Source organism: Anser brachyrhynchus (genome assembly GCF_964034855.1).
Source record: "Anser brachyrhynchus genome assembly, chromosome: 12".
Taxonomy (NCBI): domain Eukaryota; kingdom Metazoa; phylum Chordata; class Aves; order Anseriformes; family Anatidae; genus Anser; species Anser brachyrhynchus.
Genome location: NC_137707.1, coordinates 11,158,304 through 11,175,999, shown reverse-complemented (window position 1 = coordinate 11,175,999; position 17,696 = coordinate 11,158,304). Strand labels below are relative to the sequence as shown.

General features: G+C 41.0%; 1 protein-coding gene and 1 long non-coding RNA gene across 6 annotated transcripts in view; one reads left to right on the top strand and one right to left on the bottom strand.

Moving 5' to 3' along the window:
• Positions 1-8,633: 8,633 nt before the first annotated feature.
• The window catches only part of SLC7A10 (solute carrier family 7 member 10), a 49,115-nt gene continuing 40,052 nt past the window's right edge, over positions 8,634-17,696 (bottom strand). For 2 of the 5 annotated variants that reach the window (XM_080552748.1, XM_080552749.1), the window contains 7 exons: positions 17,002-17,155; positions 15,225-15,348; positions 15,026-15,129; positions 13,821-13,917; positions 10,559-10,708; positions 10,045-10,222; positions 8,634-8,951 (listed from right to left, as the gene is read on the bottom strand). In XM_080552748.1, coding sequence (XP_080408874.1) covers positions 8,824-8,951; positions 10,045-10,222; positions 10,559-10,708; positions 13,821-13,917; positions 15,026-15,129; positions 15,225-15,348; positions 17,002-17,155 — 935 coding nt within the window. In that variant the 3' untranslated portion in view covers positions 8,634-8,823. The remainder of the gene's footprint in view (positions 8,952-10,044; positions 10,223-10,558; positions 10,709-13,820; positions 13,918-15,025; positions 15,130-15,224; positions 15,349-17,001; positions 17,156-17,696) is intronic. The other 3 variants (XM_080552750.1, XM_080552751.1, XM_080552752.1) reach the window with 3 other exon arrangements.
• LOC308176693 lies at positions 9,363-17,016 on the top strand. The gene is made up of 4 exons (XR_013938502.1): positions 9,363-9,995; positions 10,083-10,195; positions 16,591-16,683; positions 16,879-17,016. It is a non-coding gene; the product is annotated as an uncharacterized lncRNA (long non-coding RNA).

Sequence of the window (17,696 nt, the reverse complement as noted above, 5' to 3'; positions counted from 1 at the left end):
ATTGTTTATATGACAGTGCACTTTGATTTTAGGTGGTCAGTGCTCTCAACGTTGCCTGTCAAAACCAGTGTGCTTTAATCCCCAGGGAGTACAATGCAAGAATAAATGGGACAGGTTTCTGTCTTTGTTGCTATTCCTGAAACTCCAGTGGGGCAGATGTAGGCCAGTGTGTGATGTCAGGGGCTAGGAGAGCGAGAATGTGCCATTGCGGGTTGGAGGCATCTCCATCCTCTGTTATTTCTTCTGTGCGTTTATTCACTTTGCATTCAGGGAATTTGTGTTTCTTTGCTTTTTCAAGTGGTCTTACTGAAATCAGCGCTCTGTTGGAAGCTGGGGCAGGCACCAGATGTGACTATGAGTACTATACAAGAAATAACATTGTCTTTTTAGACATCATAATTTAACTGAAGTTTAATAGTTTTAATTTAAAATATTTAGAAGGTAATAAAATCCTTTGTAGCTCCCTCTTTATAGAAGTTTGTTTCCTTTGCCCCCTTCCAAAATGTTTTGATGGCCATATGTACCTTGAAGTATCCACTAAAACCAAAGTTTCTATATAGAGTATGCAGAATATCAGGTTTCCTATCTGCTATGACTGTAGTAAGAGATCAGCAGTGTTCAGTACAAGTGGAGTTCTTTGAACCCCATTTGCAGCAATATTTCTTTTTTTATGTAGTCATATGTTCATAGTGATGTTGTGAAGGTTGAAGAATTGTTTGCTTTCTCCTTGCCCTCTTTTTCCCCTCCTCTCTTCTGTCCTTCTGTTTTCAGGGACTTTTATGATTTATATCACTTTGGTTGTACCCTGAAGGTTACTGAGGCTTCACAGCTCCTGTTGGCCACAATAGGAAGCACTGAGCACTTGGTAACTGTCAGCATCAGACTCTTTATTTTGTAATAAAATCTGCTTCACAAGTTTACTTATAAATCTGTTACCTAGGTGCAACTGTATATTTTTTTAAAGAGGATTTTAGAGGTTTGCTTTTTTCTTTTAAGAACTGAAATAGGTCAGTGCCAGTTTCAAAGCTGACACTGTGTGGATTGCATGCTTCTTTAAACTGGTGCCTTTTTCTTTTTTAGAGTGCAATTAGAAGCAAACAAGTTATTTACTTGGAAGAAGGGTGACATTGCTTAATCAGGAGTGACCTGGTGCAGGATGAGAGCTGGTTATGGTGCGATAGTTTGGCCTCTCAGCGACGGATAGGATGCAGCCATGAATTGGTGTTGGCCACGCTTCCCCATGCCTTTACAGGAGCTCTGCTTCAATCCCTGGTGAGGTAGTGACAAACTAAAATGCTATATATAGCAATTAACAAGGAAGTTATTGCTGCTGCTCCTCTGTAAATATCTGAGTGCTCTGATGCCTGTTTATTGCTGTAGGAATTCAAGTTGCCCAAAATTAATAACTGAACTTGTAAAGCTGAGGTAGACTTTGGCATCTGAATAAGTGGGCTCTGCTGTCCACAGATCCTCCTGGCTGCAGCGACACACAGGCTTTTGCTGTGAACAGTTCAGTTTACACTGAAATGTCAAAGATGTTTTTCTTTTAAATGGGCTATATTTTGCCCTGAATCTTTTGCTAAGAACTCCCCTTGGGAGTGCCTTAAAACAAGGCATAGAACTTTGACTTCATCAAAATGTAAAGTGGGAGAATTAAATTGGAGTGATTTTTTTTCTTCGTTGCAAATTGGTTTCTGGCCCGTGTGTCCAGAGGCAGAAGATTCAAAGTCTATAAGAGCATAAAAGGGATTGTGGCAAAATGCATAAGGAGTAAGAGTTGTAGTTACACTAAATAAGTACTGCTAACTCATTTTTTTCCAAGTGCTTTTGTGATCAGAATTCATTTCATCAAGGGAAATGAAGCTTTGAAAGAGATTTTAATAACATAGCTTTTATAAACATTTTAGGTGCGTTACACCTTTGCGAGGCCATGTACTGTAGTCATCACACTGCCAGTTGTTTGCATCAAAGGGTAGAGACTTTAGTGTCTTTTTTTTTTGTAATTTAAAATACATAGAGTTGTATTTGTAAAGTAGTAAACTTAATTATAATGGGGAGGAAGATTATATTTCAAGGTTGTGATGATATGAAGGACCTTCAAAATAAGTATATATTTAATTGTGTTACAGAAATGTATTTCTATAATAAAATCATTTTGATCATACTATGCCTTAAATTATCACCACTGTAAGGCTCTTAAAATTGAAAAATATTGAAATCTCAGAGCTGAAATATATGCTTCAAAATACTGCTATATTCTGGGAACAACCCTGAACAGCTACTACTGTTTTTTATTTTAAGATGTGTAACTTAACGTAATTTCTTACCTATATCGTGGATATTTTGCATACTGATCCATTTGGTAACTTAGTGGAAATTTCAGTGAGAAGGTTTTATTTTTAGAAACATACGAAAATCCAGGTTAATGAAAATGTGATGCTTGAAGTGTATAGAAAAGTTCACAGCCATCACTATTGGAACTTACAGCCTTGCTTAGATGAGACATACAAGCCTGGTGCTTTTGTGAGCACCTAACTTTTGTATTCTGCAATACAGTATTCTCTCCTGGCTTCTCTAGCTCATTCCTTGGAGTCAAGAGCCGCAAATTTGCAGAAGAAACCTGCAGATGTATGCTGTGAGCACGAACAAGTGCATCACAGCGTCCTGAAATGTAGATACCTGAAAGAAACCACAAAGTCTGCCTTTTCTCCAGCGCTTGTAAGCATTAAGCAGAGAATCGACCATCGTCAAAGATCACCCAGTTTCTGTTTCATGTAAGCTTCCTCCTTGTGTTCAGAACTTACTTTAAAAAAAAAAAAAAAGTGGAAAACTGCTACTATGCCAGAAATGTAAACAGGAAAATCTCATTGTTCCATTTCTTTGCTCAGTGGAAAGTATCATCACACTTTAATGACTATACAACCTAATTAGCTAATACATTTATTTTTCTTTTCTATATTTTAAGAATGCTTTTCTGCATTCTTTAAAGATTTTCATAGAAGGGAAACAAAATATTTAAGATTTTTTTAAACAAAAAACCTACAAAACTCCCCTGTCCATATTCCCTCAAGAAAACTTCCTAAGAAAACCTTCTATTTAGACAGGAATACCTAAACCTTTCCTTGATCTAAGAACAAAAGCTGATAGGCAGCATGAAAGGAAAATATGCTCTCTGACATTAAAACACAGGGTGTATTTCTGTCTGAAATTTTGGCACCAGCTTGTGTATGACTCTGTGACATCCCTTAAATGTACTTGTTTTTTTTCTATTCTCTGCTTTTTTGTTTTGTTGTTGTATACATTCACTGAAATACGACATTTTACTGTAATGTATGTACAGGTGTATGGTTCAGGTATGGCATCATGGTTACCAGTGTTTGCTGGTTCCTGGACAATGACACTATCTGAGTAAGATGCTGGGCATCATCATACTTTGCTCTTGCTTTTGATCTCTTAATTTTTAATAAAACTCCATGCGTCCAGATACTGTGGGTTTCTGACTGTCACTTGAGGGTGCTTAAACTGTAAACGCTGCCAAAGACTTGTATGTTGAGTAGGTTATGAACCTTCAGTGTGAGATCTAAAGATCTTTTTTTTTTTTTCTTGGCTGTGTACTTTTTGCTGGTAGTTGAAGCTGTGGACCTGCATCGCTTTTTCTAGCTAGTATGTGTGAAACCTTACCACTAGCAATTCCCTGTTGTATACAACTGTCTTTAAAAGACATACGTGTGCCCCAAGTAACAAAACATAGCCCTGAAGCGTACAACTGGTTAGGTGTTATTACAGGGGTTAAAAAACAAACAAAAAACCTCAAACCATTCCTAAAATGTAGCACTTGATTTCCTATAGCTGGGGGCTGTGCTTGTTTTGCTGATGCTTTCTCCTCCCCAGCTTTTGCTTACGTCTTTGGAGGGAACCACTGGTTATATCCTGCTGTTTTTTTTGGTAGAAGGTTGGGGACTGAGTTGTTTTGTGTTGATAGAAATTTACAGGCTTGTAAATCTTTATCTGTATAGGAGAGAATTGGACAGACTTTGTGGTCCTCCACATTTATCCGTAGTCATGAGGCATGGGAGGACACAGCTTGATTTGGAGGGACAGTACCACGTCACCTGGTAGGAAGCGTTTGCTTTGCTTCATCATGAAGTGCTGATTCAGCTGCAATGACAGTGGCACAAGCAGTAATACAAACCTAATAACTGAGGTAAGCAAGGCTGAAATGAATATAGCCCATAAAATGGAAATAAAGTAATAAATGACACCCGTGCACTTGCAGCAGTGTTTGTTGACAGCCTGTGTAGCACAACAGATGTGTCTTCTGACAAACCAAGGAGTTAACTTGAAAAGCCTTAAGGGATTTATGTATTTTTTTAATCTGACTTTCGAGAGAGCGCACTGCTTTTGCTTATTTAAGATTTTTGGTCTTCACAGGAAGCAGCTTTAATCTCCCAAGCAGGAGGTAGGATTTAGAAGCAAACTCTCCATCTGTGACCTGCACCTTGCAGGTAGCAAGCCTAATCTCATGTCTCTTGTCAGTCTGTTAACGTAGCAAATTGTTAAATAAGCCATCCTTCTCTTTTCAGATGCTGTCTCTTGTGTTTTTGGCTCCAGGGATTAAATGGTTATGAGGGCTGGTGTGAGTGGCGGGAGTTTACTTTTTTTTCCCCTCTTTATTCTATGTTTCCTGCCTTGTTCCTTCCAAGTTTCCCTCCCTTCTATTACTATCTCTTACCACAGGACTTTAAGACTTTTCTTTTTGGTCTCTAATACAAACAACATCCCTTGACTGCTTTCTGATCCTTTTCCTCGTATTTTCCTTTTTCATTTGTCCAAGTGCAGAAGGTTCTAGTATGGTTGAAGCTAGAGTACTGGTGAGAAGCATTGAGGAATGAAAAGTTTAAAAAAAAAAATCAAACAACAAACAACCAGGCTTTGCTTTTATTAATAGGAGACTGTAACTGCTCCATGCTGCTAACTGCTCCCAAGCAAGGTGACAGCAGTCGAATTCTGAAGATTAAAGAAACAAGCTCCAAGCAGGGTTTACCCTGATTTTTTTTTTGTAATGAAGTTTTCATTTATGACAAAGAGCTCAATATTTCTAAAACTCCTCAGCAACTCAATAATTGACAGCTTTTCGTCATGTAGTGGTTGGTGCAAATGAGTCAGAAACCAAATGTGTTTTATTTTCAAAGTTTCAAGAATTCACAAATGAGGGAGAGAAAAATGAGAATTACCTTGCTGAAGACATCTGAAAATTGCTTGGGACAGCATATGATTGAGCTTGGCTGGTAAAAATCTTGTTTGCTTATCTTTTGATACATTTTAGTAAAGATACTTCCAACTAATATGCTTGCACACATAATGTTAAATACACAGTGACTCATTAATCCTTTCTGAGTTGGGTGAAAGCTTTGAACTGATAAGAGTCTCTTACCTTGACCCTGCTGTGGTCAAGGTGGTCTGCTTTATGTGCTAATATGAACCGAAAACAACCAATTCCTGCACCAAGTTTAAGAAAACACTTCAGAGTGGCTAGGTCAGCAGAGGTTGTGCTGGGCAGCTTTGGCTCATTACCCTTGTGTTTTCTCATCTGTGCCCACACAGCTCCTATTGCCTGTTGAATGCAGTCTTATCTGGGAGAGGGACTGTCTTCCTGTTGTTTAGTAGTGTGTAGCACAATGATGACATGGTCTGTGATAATCGTATGGTGATAATGTGGATAAGAACAAGCCAATACAACTTCTACTGACTTCAGTCCAAAGCTAATTTCAGGTAATACTTTTTAAAGTACTTGCATTATCTCTGTTTCCCCTTTGAAGTTCTCTGAATGATGTATTATTGCCAGCAATAGAAGAATAAACAGCCCAGAGTATTTTTCTGCATTATAGCTTCTACTATTTTATATGTATATATACAGATACATAAATATAATAGTTTATAATATATAGTTTTGTATAGCAATGCATTTATTTTAAAGGTTTGTTTAAACTCATTTTATCACCACTGTTCGTACCAGTGTAATTCAGTTAAGGTAGCACTGGTCTGTTTTGTATGAAGATAGCTGTAAAATTGTGTGACTTCTTTTCAGAGAATGACCTGGACTGAGAGAAGGTGCACGTATTGCAGCTGAGGTAGAGACATGCATTGTTCTGTTTGCTTTAGGAGTTTCTCCTTCAGAGCAGAAAAGCTAATGCACAGGTTATCGTGATCTGCCTGTCAGTAAAAAGGTTGAAATGCTGCAGGAAACAAAAATCAGCATGAGTTGTAATTGCTACAGCAAATATATCAAAATTAAAAGGATCTCAAAAAACAGAATCTTCCCTTTGGAAGGGACTTGCTTTTCTGCATCAAGTAGCACAATATTCTTGACATACTTGTAGTGTCAGCTGTCTTGGGGTTTTTCTTTTGTTCAGCAGGCTTTAAAATAATAGCAGTTATGTCTCCTTTGGGCCTTTTGCTTCATCTTTTGGAAAAATTGTACACAGTTGAGCACGCCTCTAAATTTCATTCAGCATATGAATTTGTCTTACTAGTTCTCTACGTTGATTTCTGTGGTTAGAAATTGGATGCACTGTGAACTGGCTTTTGCAAAGCCTTTAAAAAATATGTGTGATGTTGGGAGCACAGATGAAGCTGTTTCTAAAAATGAAATAAGACATCTTGGAACAGCTTTTGGGGATTGGTATGTAATTCAAAGATGAGTTCTACTAAACCATCCTGTTCTAAATTCAGCCTTCTGTTTTCAGGCCAAATGTTGATTGTTTTAAAGCATTAAAATACAATCAGGGAAAACTTGAGCCAGAACTAGTTAACACCTATGAGGCAATTGGTCCTTTAATCTTCTTTGATTTCCTTAAACAAAACTCAAAGAATGCCTGGGTAGCGGTTACAGAATATTATTATTATTACCTTTCTCATTTACTGTATAGACTTGTCCCAAGAACTGCAAAGTTTCTGTGATGGCTGACTTCCATGGCTTAATTGTTTAAACAAACAAAAATAAAACCACACCAAAATTTGGCAATTCTGAAAACAATCACTGTTGCTGGTGCTGTACTATGTTTAATTTGCCCACTAGATAATAAAGCAGAAAGTAATCCATTAGAAATTGTCACAGTGGATTTTGAACTATGGAAAATAAGACTTAGCCACAAGGGCCTCAGACAACAGGCTGTTTGCATGCTGTTTAGCCAGTGTAAATGGGGTAGGTGTACACTGAATGGTAAAGAAAAAAAAGCTAAATATATATGATTTTTATTAGCAGACTTCATATACTCTTACTGTTATTTAAGATGTGATATCTGTGTGTGTAGATGTACACACAAAACCACACTTCTCTTTAGCTCAATACATATTTTAATCTCTTATAATTTAATAGCCTTATACAAGAAGAGAAGTATAAACTGAGTTTCTTTCTAGTGTCTACCATCCAAAAGTTTGGAGAGAGATATTTAAAAACAAAAATACTAAATAATGAATTGTAGTGGAAAGACACTTTCCTTGAACTCGTCCAATATTTTGAGTCTATTCTTATATCTTTGTATAGCATATGGCACTTGGCAAACTGAGGGATTAATGAACCCCTAATTTTTCCATAGAAAAAAGGCTTGTGACACACAGAAAGATACTTTTAATACTTTTAAAATTAAAATCTTATGGCTGTTACCAAGGCTACTGAATACGATACTATTTATTTTCAAAAGTTGCGAAAGAACAGTAGCAATTCAAAATGTTGCTTAGAGCTATTCTTGCATTATTCATTTTCAAAAGATTCTTTGGTGTGAAAGGGGCCATATTGCTACAGCAGCAAATCCCTATAAATTAATTAAATACATGAACTACATTTTTTAAAAGTGTTTGCCACAAATAAAATATGCAAAACACCTTCTAAAGAGCATCTGATGTGAGAATGATTTAGGCTCATTCTTTCACTGAGCACAGTTAAAATGGAGAGTTTGTCTCCAAATCAATGTAGAGCATCACCCACCTCGTTCGTAACAAAGAACGCCAGGCTTTGTTCCTGGGTCTCCCTCGAGCTCCCACTGCTGTGCAAACCCCTGCACATCTCCTTCCTCCCAGGGCTGGGCACTGAGCTCCTCCTCAGGCCTGGGGTACAAGACACCTCTTTGCAAAAATGCTTCAAAAGTTAAGATATTTGAGATTTTTATCACTACTGCATTTTTTTTCCTGTGTCACCAAATGTAGTCTGGACTCAATATGACTGTTGATTTTGTACAATTTACTCCAATGTCCACCCAGGCTAGCTCCTTTCCATCATGATTCCCTTGCCCCTTCCAGCCCTGATCACATGGATGCTCCACCGAGCTGTTCTTTTGCTTTCAGGTATATGCAAGTGTGATCTTTGGACTGTAACTTCAAGACCTCGTGCTGTGTGGGGATTCACCCGACTCAGGGGCAGCAACAGGATTTTTATGTTGGCATAGTTGTCCCAGCGTCTCCTCCTCTTGATTTTTCCATTTTGATTTTGCAACAGGAAACTGACCTGCTTCTGAAATGCCCAAATCTGTCTGTGATAGACCCTTACGTCTGCTAAAATAAGTATTTCAGAGCTGTAGCTGTGCTGCATTCCTCTGCTGAGCAAGCGTGCTACCAGAAATAAAAACAACTGCTGCCTTATTTTATATTTTATTTTTTTTCCTTTTTTCATTTTTTTTCCTCAGGGAAAAACTAAAAGCTACAGATGCCATAAAGGGTGTAGCTCACTATTGGGTCTCTAATACATTTTCTTTTAAATTCCAGAAAAACTTTTTGCAAAAATCAGCATGTAAACAAGAAGCCCCTTCAGCCCCAGAGGCTGCTCCGTTATTTCCTCAGGGAGGTCTCACTGGCCGGCAGGTGGGAGCGGGCAGCGGGCACCTCGTCCTCTTCGGCCACCCCATCCTGGGGGTAGACCACGAAACACAGCTTCTGTCCCCAGCATGTCACCGACTCTGTAGAGAGCAAGTGTGCAGCGGTTAGCGCGGCAGCTCGAGTGCTTCTCAACATCGCTGTGGCGCCTGAGGGATGTAACGCCTGACATGGCGGCCATTTTCCTGGCTGAGGCCCTTGACCGTCCTGTGCTGCCCCTCACCCCTCCAACAGCTTTTATCTCTAGTGAAGTGACAAAATAGTGTTGGCAAAGCACAGGTGGATTAAAATTGGGCAGTTTTAGAAATGACTCTTCGCTGTGAGGGGTCCTTCGCTCTGCCCAGAGGCTTGTGGAGCCAGTGCATGAGGCAGGGGAGCTGGGTCGGGCCTGGCGCTGCGCTGTCCCTGAGGGAGCGCCGGGGCCTACCGGTCACCATGAGCCTGAGGAGAGCCCGGCTGCAGGCAGCAGGCACTGTCTCACTTGAGGTGAGGGCTCCTTTTCTCTTCTCTCCTCATGGGAAGTCTTTGCCTCAGAGCAAAGCAGTTTCAAGCCAAGCACAACCAAATCCCAAATGACTTGTGCAGTTTTATGCGAGTGATAAAGTAAGGCTTTCCTATCTTTTGAGCATGAAATAATTCATCATGCTGTACAGGCATTGTGTAGTGCTGGTGGGAGGAAAGCAGAGTGAGGGACAGGCAGGGCTTTTTATCATTCTTTTTGTGATAGTTCAGTTGGGCTTTACGTGCTTAAAGTCATATGCTTGTGCATCTGCTTTGTGGCTGAGGCCGCAGTGAACAAGCTGGGTGGATGGGGAGATTCCCAGGGACACAAAAGGAGGCATATATGGCAAGGAGTGAGGAAAGCAGTTGCCCACATGAGCGTGCTGCACAGCCACAAAAATACAACTGCTTCCTCATGTCCGTGGAGTCACCCACACTATGTCTGACTGCCCGACAGCTTGTCATTACCTCTGATTTAAAAACAATGTATTTCCATCCGCAAGCAGCACATGGCCTGCTTTGTATAGGAGTCTAAGGGCTGTGCATGACTGCCAGTGGTGGTTGGGCTTGCTGGAGGACTTGGCGCTGGCTGCATGGAGGCTGTGCAGAGCACTGCAGACCCTACTGTGAGTGTTGGCCGTGAGGAGTGCACCAAGTCATTGTGGTGTTGCTTACCTGTTAACCTATTTACACACTTTGGTTTGTTTCTCCAGTAGACTCCAAGAAAAAACACTGGCACTCCAGTTAAAATGATAATGAGTCCGACTCCACAGACAACTGGCTCAGAGTATATGCTGAAGATCAGCAGAAATGCCCAAAATGCCAGGTAAGTGACAGGGATGAGGAGGTTCACCTGTGGGGAGAGAATAAAGCAGAGCATGACTGTGCAGAGTGACAGTGGTGGCTGTCTGGCATGGGGAGCCAAGGCATCAGGAGTCCCCTGGGTTTTGTCCCCCTTCCTTCTGCCACTGTCATCCTCCCTGTCCATCCCATCCAGTTTACTTCTGGAAGTCTTTGTATCCTATTTTTGTACTAATGGCAATGTGCAGCATGATTTGGGACCCTGAAACGTTACCATTACATCCCCAAATGAACTGATCTTCAAAGCTCGAGGACAGAGGGTTTGATTTGCCTGTCCTGCCCTTTGCATTGCTACTGCAGCCAAGGGATTTAGCTTTAACATTTTCACCTTGATGGGTCTGAAGATTTTGGGTTTCTTCCAGCGTAACACAATCAGGCCTATAATTGTCACTCCATAGCAGAGGTAGTTAATAAATGACACATAGTTGATTAGTGTGTATGTGTCTCCAACAAGCATGATGATAAGAGTGGCCAAACACTGTAGAGAGAAAGATAGTCTTATGTGAGTCATAACTAATAAGGTAGCTTAAAAGCAATAAAAGCAAGAAAAAAAAAAAAGTAGTTAAACTCCTGTGTTTATGGTCCTGCTGTGTTGCCTGAACAGGACATTTCTGTACCTGCTTTCAATGACTGCACTCCACCAATTTCTGTTTTAAAAGCTGTTTGACCCTATAATAAGGACTTCTGGCAAAGGTCAGGTTGTCTATTATGAGGAAAAAAAGGATTTCTGGTAGACTAATATTTTGTTGTCAGCGCACGACTTTGTTGCAGATGCCCTGTATGTTATAAAGAACAAAAGCTTTGCCCTTTCTCCCTACTGTCCCGTGGCTCATGCTGCAGATGACCACCATCATTAATCTCCTGCACATTACTTGTGTTAGGAAACTGGCAGATGGATGGTGGAAATTTCCATGCAGACTCTTGCTTGTTTGTACTTTATTTCTGAATAACTCTGCAAAGTCAGGAGAGCTGACTCAGGGTTCACAGGGTTGCTCCTCAGATCCTGTCCCCCCTGCCCAGTGGTACCACACGGTATGAAGACCACTCATGCCATGGACCCATCCTGTAAATGTTGTCTGCTGGTGGCCAAAACCTAAGGGAAACTGAGTGTCCAAATCCCTCCAGAGAGCTTTCAGGACTTGGCTCTATGTCACTCCAGGCTCTCTTTTTGCTTATGTCCTTTTTTCTTAATTGGCTGTTTTAATAGCAAAGGCCTCTAGGGAGGGAGGATTTCTGTACCACTGGCACCAGTAATTACGCACCACCATAATCAAATGACTCGTTGGTCTCTCCATTCCCCTATTAAAAGCCTCACAGGCTATGCAGGGGAGGAGGGGATTTCAACATCTTGAGCAGTCTCACCACAAAATTCATTTAAAATAGGGCAGTGTTGTACACTGGTGTCACATAACATGCTTCCTGCTTTCCTCTGAAAGGTGGACAGTGTCAGACATGCATCTGACCCTTTCCTGCCCCTAGCAGGTTTTGCGTTGAAGATGCTTGGGGCGATGAGGTTTCTTGCGTAGGTGACATGAATGTGTCAGAGCTGCTTGCTGCGTGGGCGTAATTCCTGAGAGGTACTGGGCTGCAGAGGAGTGTGCTGTTTCCTCCCCTGATTACCATGCCTGACGACAGCCTCGCACAGCAGGCGTGAGAGCCTGTCACTCTCTGCTGTCTTGCAAAAAAAAAAAAAAAAGTCTGTTTATTTTGCATTTAGCTTGGATCGTTCATTTTTGAAAGAATTAGTAAAAATACAGGTCTCACTGGTGATGTTAAAAAGGCTTTTCTCTATGTACAAAGAAACCTTTCTCCATGCAAGAAGCTAGGTGTTATGCACTGAAAAAGAAAAGAGAACCTACTGTATTAATTAGATTTGCCTGAAGTCTGACCTAATTTGCTATTGTAGCTGCCTACAGTATATTATTTTTATATTTATTTGTTAAGAAATTAATAATTCATAGCAGCATTTGATATACCCTGTGCTGCATTAAGGTACCCTCAAATGATGAATTGATATGCAGTGTTGGTTCTGTAATTTGCGCTGTAATTTAAGGGAAATGTTTGGAGCAGACTGGGAGGTTGGCATACGCCTGATTTATCAGCCCTGCTCAGTGCAGGCAGCCTGCTCGTGTTGTGGCTATTTCCCAGTGAAACAGCCTCTGAAACTCAGCATGTTATTTGAGCTGATGTATTTCTAAGGGCAAAGAAGTTTTGCTTCATCGGCATCAGCCGAGTTCAGCTGCCTGGCATGAGTCCAGGATGGAGCCAGTGCTTTCTGTTTGCTTGAGACAGGACAGATGGGCTATATGGTTTACTCCAAAACCCTGTACAGGCAATGCACAAGATGTTTGTTGTCAAGCACTAAGCCCTGGGAATGCCATAAAGCCTCAGCTACACAGGTATTTTGTCATAAAAGTGGAATGTGCAGAAGGCTTATCTGATGAAATTATGTCAGTGTATCGTGCCAGAATTGCTGTTAGAGCCAGGAGAGTCATGTGAATGTGCGCCTTCTTAGTGCATCTTGCGTCAAATCCTCATTGTTTTGAAATCAGTGGCAAATCTGCAGTTGACTTTGATGCCACTGAGATTTCAAGCAGATGCCCTCGGGAGAATACCCTTGCTTGGGCCATAAAGTCAGGGAGTGCAGTACCAGGGGTTATTCTTCCTCTTTAACGTCTTCTTTGCCACAGTAAAAAACATCACATTCTAACTCAGCTCTTTGTAAAAGTGTATAAAGATCTTTGTTTCAAATAACAACTTCCATAAGTCATTAGTATCATGGAAATTTTCAACGTCTAAGCAAAAGAGAGAGATCTTCCTTCAGGGAAACAGCAACCCAACAAGCCCAAAGCCTCCCAACATTCTGACTGGTGTTTTCTACTCTTTGTGGATTACCCTCTTGTTTGCCTGATGTATTCATTCAGCAGATACTTTATTCAGTGCTGCTGTAATGCTTGACTGTACTTACTTGTTTCTACAGAAGATAAATATTCCAGGTCCTCAGAGCACTGCGGTCTCATCCCTCGCAAGATATTTTGCTCATTTTGTGTAACATTTGGAGCACTTTGTCCTCTCCTTGGGACCTGCCATGTCTATGGCTTTGGCAACAGGATCTAAACTAGCCCTGCCAGAGTGGAGTTAGCAGTGACCACGGCGATTTCCTCTGTGTTAAATGTTTGCAGAAAGCAGGCAAAATCGGAATTCGGAGAGGGGGGAGGGGGGAAAGCAAATCTTTCCTTAAATGAGGTATCTCCACTTTCAGACAAAGACACACTCTGTCTCCCTTGTGGGTAGAAGTGATAATGGGCTTAAATTGCAGCTCAAGTTAGATGTTAGGGAATCACTCCAAACTGCAAGGGTAGTTGGGAGTGGGATTATTTAGGAGGCTGAAGGCTGCTTCCTCCTGGAGCTGTCAGAGCTTCTCAGGCAGCACCCACCAGGAGTCCTCCTGGACAGCTTGTTTTTCCTCAGGAATATAAATGACCTCTCCAGGATTTTTCCAGCTCTCCTTTCCATGATTCAGTATTTCTAAGAGCTTGCCCCGGTCCGAGCAGGTTACAGGACGACAGGGCAGGGACGGCAAAACTTACACAGACGAGCAGGGCGGGGATGGGTGTGCAGTGCTTCACGTGGATCATGGCAAGCAAACTTGGTAAATGGCCTTCTCGGGCACCAGAGAAACATAACCTGAAAATGAGAATAGGAACACTAATCCACTGCATGTACAACAGCTTTTTCAATATCTAGCTGTACAGGGTCTCTAATCTCAACTGCCCTCATGGGTCTTGGAGTGGAAGGAACCTGTTCTTGCTGGGTGCTGGTTTGAGGCCGGGAAGACCACAGCTTGTTTCTTACTTCCACGAGAGACTTACGCGTAACCTGGCGTAAGTTGTTTAAACTAGACCATTTGGTACATGAGGCCTTTAATGGCTAAATGTCATCTGTGAAACCAATTGGTCTGAGATGCCTAATTACCTCTGAGGATGAGGACTGAAATCTGTTCAGTCACTATCTGCCAGTGGCATTGCTTCTTTATCCAGGGAAGGGTTAATACAGTGCAGGTTGTGAGGTGAGCAGCCATATGTCTCTAAGGCACAAAAAATCTCGCGGATAGTGTTTCTAGTGTCAGAAGAGTTTTGGATATGGTTTCATGTGCCTTAAGATTTCACTTTTAAATGCTTAACATATGTACTCAGATTTGTATCTTATTATGCTCGTGGAAGTGCTAAGATAAATAACTTTCCTGAGGTACTTAAGAGTTGGATTGTTTCCTCAAAATTTTTTTTTAACTTTTAAATTGAGTTCAGACAGGTCAATTAATACAAATAGATTTTACAGATTCTGGTCCTGCTATCAGCAGTGTACATGCAAAGCATCTTGCCTGGAAGGAGTTTCTTCATCATGAGAATGACATGTCTGTAACTGGGAACAGAACCAGGCCCTGAAACTCCTTTTTCAGCTGAGCATAATTTAGCTTGTAGCTACTAGAGCTTTATTGATGTAAAATTACTTTGTTTCCGTACTGAAGCTGTGTTTGGCTCTTACTGTGAGTTGTTCCACATCTGCAGACACTTTTAGTAGCTCTTAAGGATTATTTTGCAAGAGATTCTGTGATTCAATATTACATTTGCTGATTGAAACAGAGCAATTCGTAACTGAATGTATCCAACATGCCCAACAATGATCTCATGTGCTATAACATCCAAAATGTCTAGCTAGCATTTCTTTAGCAAATTAAATTAAAACAGCCCCTCCCCAAATTAGATAATGTTCATAAAATTGTACTCCATCTAACCTTGATGAGGTAAAAAGGTATCCATTTATTCCTCCAAATGTAGATAGGGCCACTGAGACTGGCATAACCCAGGAAAAATAGCCCAGTAACTTTTCACCAAATGTCTAAAGCAACAGAAGGCAGAGAAACTGAAATACACTGCAAAGCACAGAACTGAAATCAAAGTGTATTTTAGACATCCAGGGAATGGTTTACTTACTACCGCCACAGCGTTGGAGGACAAGAGCTCTTGGGGTGACATGGCAGTGAAATATGCAATGTTGGTGAACGTGTACACAAATGTCACCAGTGGGATGGATATGAATATGGCACGAGGTAGGTTCCTGATAAAAGAATTAGGAAGGTAGATAAGAATTGAATCATACACAGTGAGACCACAACAGCCTTGCACAGCCCAGGGTGTTCAGCCAGCCGCGTGGGTTTTTCTGCTGTTTCTCAGGCCGCAACTGAAAGAGCACCGCCTCTATTTCCTGTTTGACCCATTGTGATTTTAAGAAGGTTGAAACTCTATGAAGCTTTGTCATGCTTCATGTGACAAAAAATGCCCCACGCTTTCATAGGGCTATTTGGATTAAGGCAGCATGTTAAAAAATAAAATGCCTTGGTTTGCTTTAGCTTCATCTACTCTGGAACTGAATTGGATCCTGACGTTCAGGTAGCTACCTTGGCCCATCCCATCCCATAAAGCTCATTTGGTCATACAATGCCATGGTAACCTACTGGAGTGAAGATTTGCTTAACTGCTAATCCAGAGACCTCTTTAGAGGTGTACAGCTAAACAGTTCTCTATCTATTGCAATAATGCATTTTTTTTTCTGTCCGTCAGATTTGGAAAAAAGGCATTTTTTAAAATGCTTTAACCTTTGTGATTTTGATTGGATTTAGTAAAAATTGGAAGATATTTTTGGTTACTGAACAACCTTTTATATTTTATTTTCGCTTCAGAGGCTGCAAAAATAATAATAATAAAAAAACTCCATCCACTCCCTTTTTATTTCTCAACTGAGACCATATTTGCCTTATTTAAAACATAACTTTTCATTGTTCAGCTTTGAAATTGTGGTGGCCCATTAAAATGCTGGTATTTTAATGAGGGAACACATTACTGATCTTTCTTTATTCCTGCCAAGATCTCTGGGTGTGCACTTTAACACTCAGTTGTGTGAAGACGTGCAGGGCTGCTTGTGAGACTGCAGCTTTAATTCATTTTCATCCAGGCTGTGTGAGAGCTTAAACTTCTCCTAGTTTAATTGCTGTGTGCATTGAATGCCCAGAAATTATTGATGCTCCGAGAGCTGCTTTTGGCATTCATCATTCCACTTTATCATCTCAGAAATTCTGAAACTTTTGAGCTTTGCTTTACTAAACTAAAAATCTCTTTCCCTCTGGCTTTCCCAGCCTGCTGGTGATAAATCATTTCAAAGCCCCTTCCCACACGCACGATCCCCAGGGACATGACATGTGGCACCCTGGAGGGTGGGTGCCCGCAGCTGCGCTGCAGGTACAGGTGCACAGCAGAGAGTGCTACCTGCACTGTCAAATAACTTTCCAATCTTCTCTTTCAGGTGTTTGTGTAAGATCCCTTTGGGTGAACAAGCAAAGCAACTTGCAGAATAATTCAACGCTTTTCTAAAAGCAGACAGTGATTCTTCCTGTAGGTATGTGTGACATCTCATCAGTGGTTAATTTTCTGCTATAGTTTCACTGTATGATTTGACAGTACCACAATGATAATACTTTGTCCATCGGCTGTTTTGACTGAGTTGATGCTTTGTGCAATCTGTTTCTAATTTCAGCATGGTGTTTCTTTAACTTGCCTGTTATCCTTTCTAAACAAAAAATCTCTCTTTTAGAAATGCCAGTTCTGTGGACATGTAATGACATTGCTGCAGCTTATTAAACGAATGATGTTATCAGATGGCCCCAATGTCTCAGCACTTCAAAAAAATTTGGATGACACAGAAATGGATACTTGCCTGCGGGGATCAACCAACTCTTCTGTTACATAGTTCAAGAAGTTCCAGCCGCTGAATGCAAATGACCCTTGAAGGAAAGCTAATGCTAAATGCCCCACAGATGGAGTCATCCAAAAATTGAATGCTTTGCTGGGTGTCAGCTCTTCATAGTTTCCTGCACAGAAAGCACAAGCAAGAGGTTAAGCCTTCCCCTGAGAGAAGTGCTACCCACCAGAGATACCAGGAAGTAGGTGAACTTTTATTTTATTCTTTTTTTATTGCTCAAGTAGATTTGAGACTTCATGCTCATCATGTTCTACAAGTCACCACGGTCTGGCACTGCACTTGCAGTGCTTTCTAGGGGCTGGCATCCTGGGGAGGCAGCTCGGGCTGTACACACAGGCATCGCTCTGTGGCTCTCTGCCACAGCACCGGCATCACTTCTGCAACATACAGCACCCTTTGTCAACTTGCACTGTTCGAGGATGGTTCCTTGACGGGGTTGACTACTGTCATTTTTTAATGCAGTTTTCTTTTGTAAGAGTTTGATGTTGCTTAGTAGAAATACTGGAAAAATAAAATATCTGTGGGGCTGGAAGGTTTGTCAAGACTGTCAGACTGTTTTCACAGAGAAAACAAAATTTCTGCTCTCTGTAAGTGCCTTGTTTCATCTTTCCTTACATGACTCATCATACACATGATGAAAATATCATGAG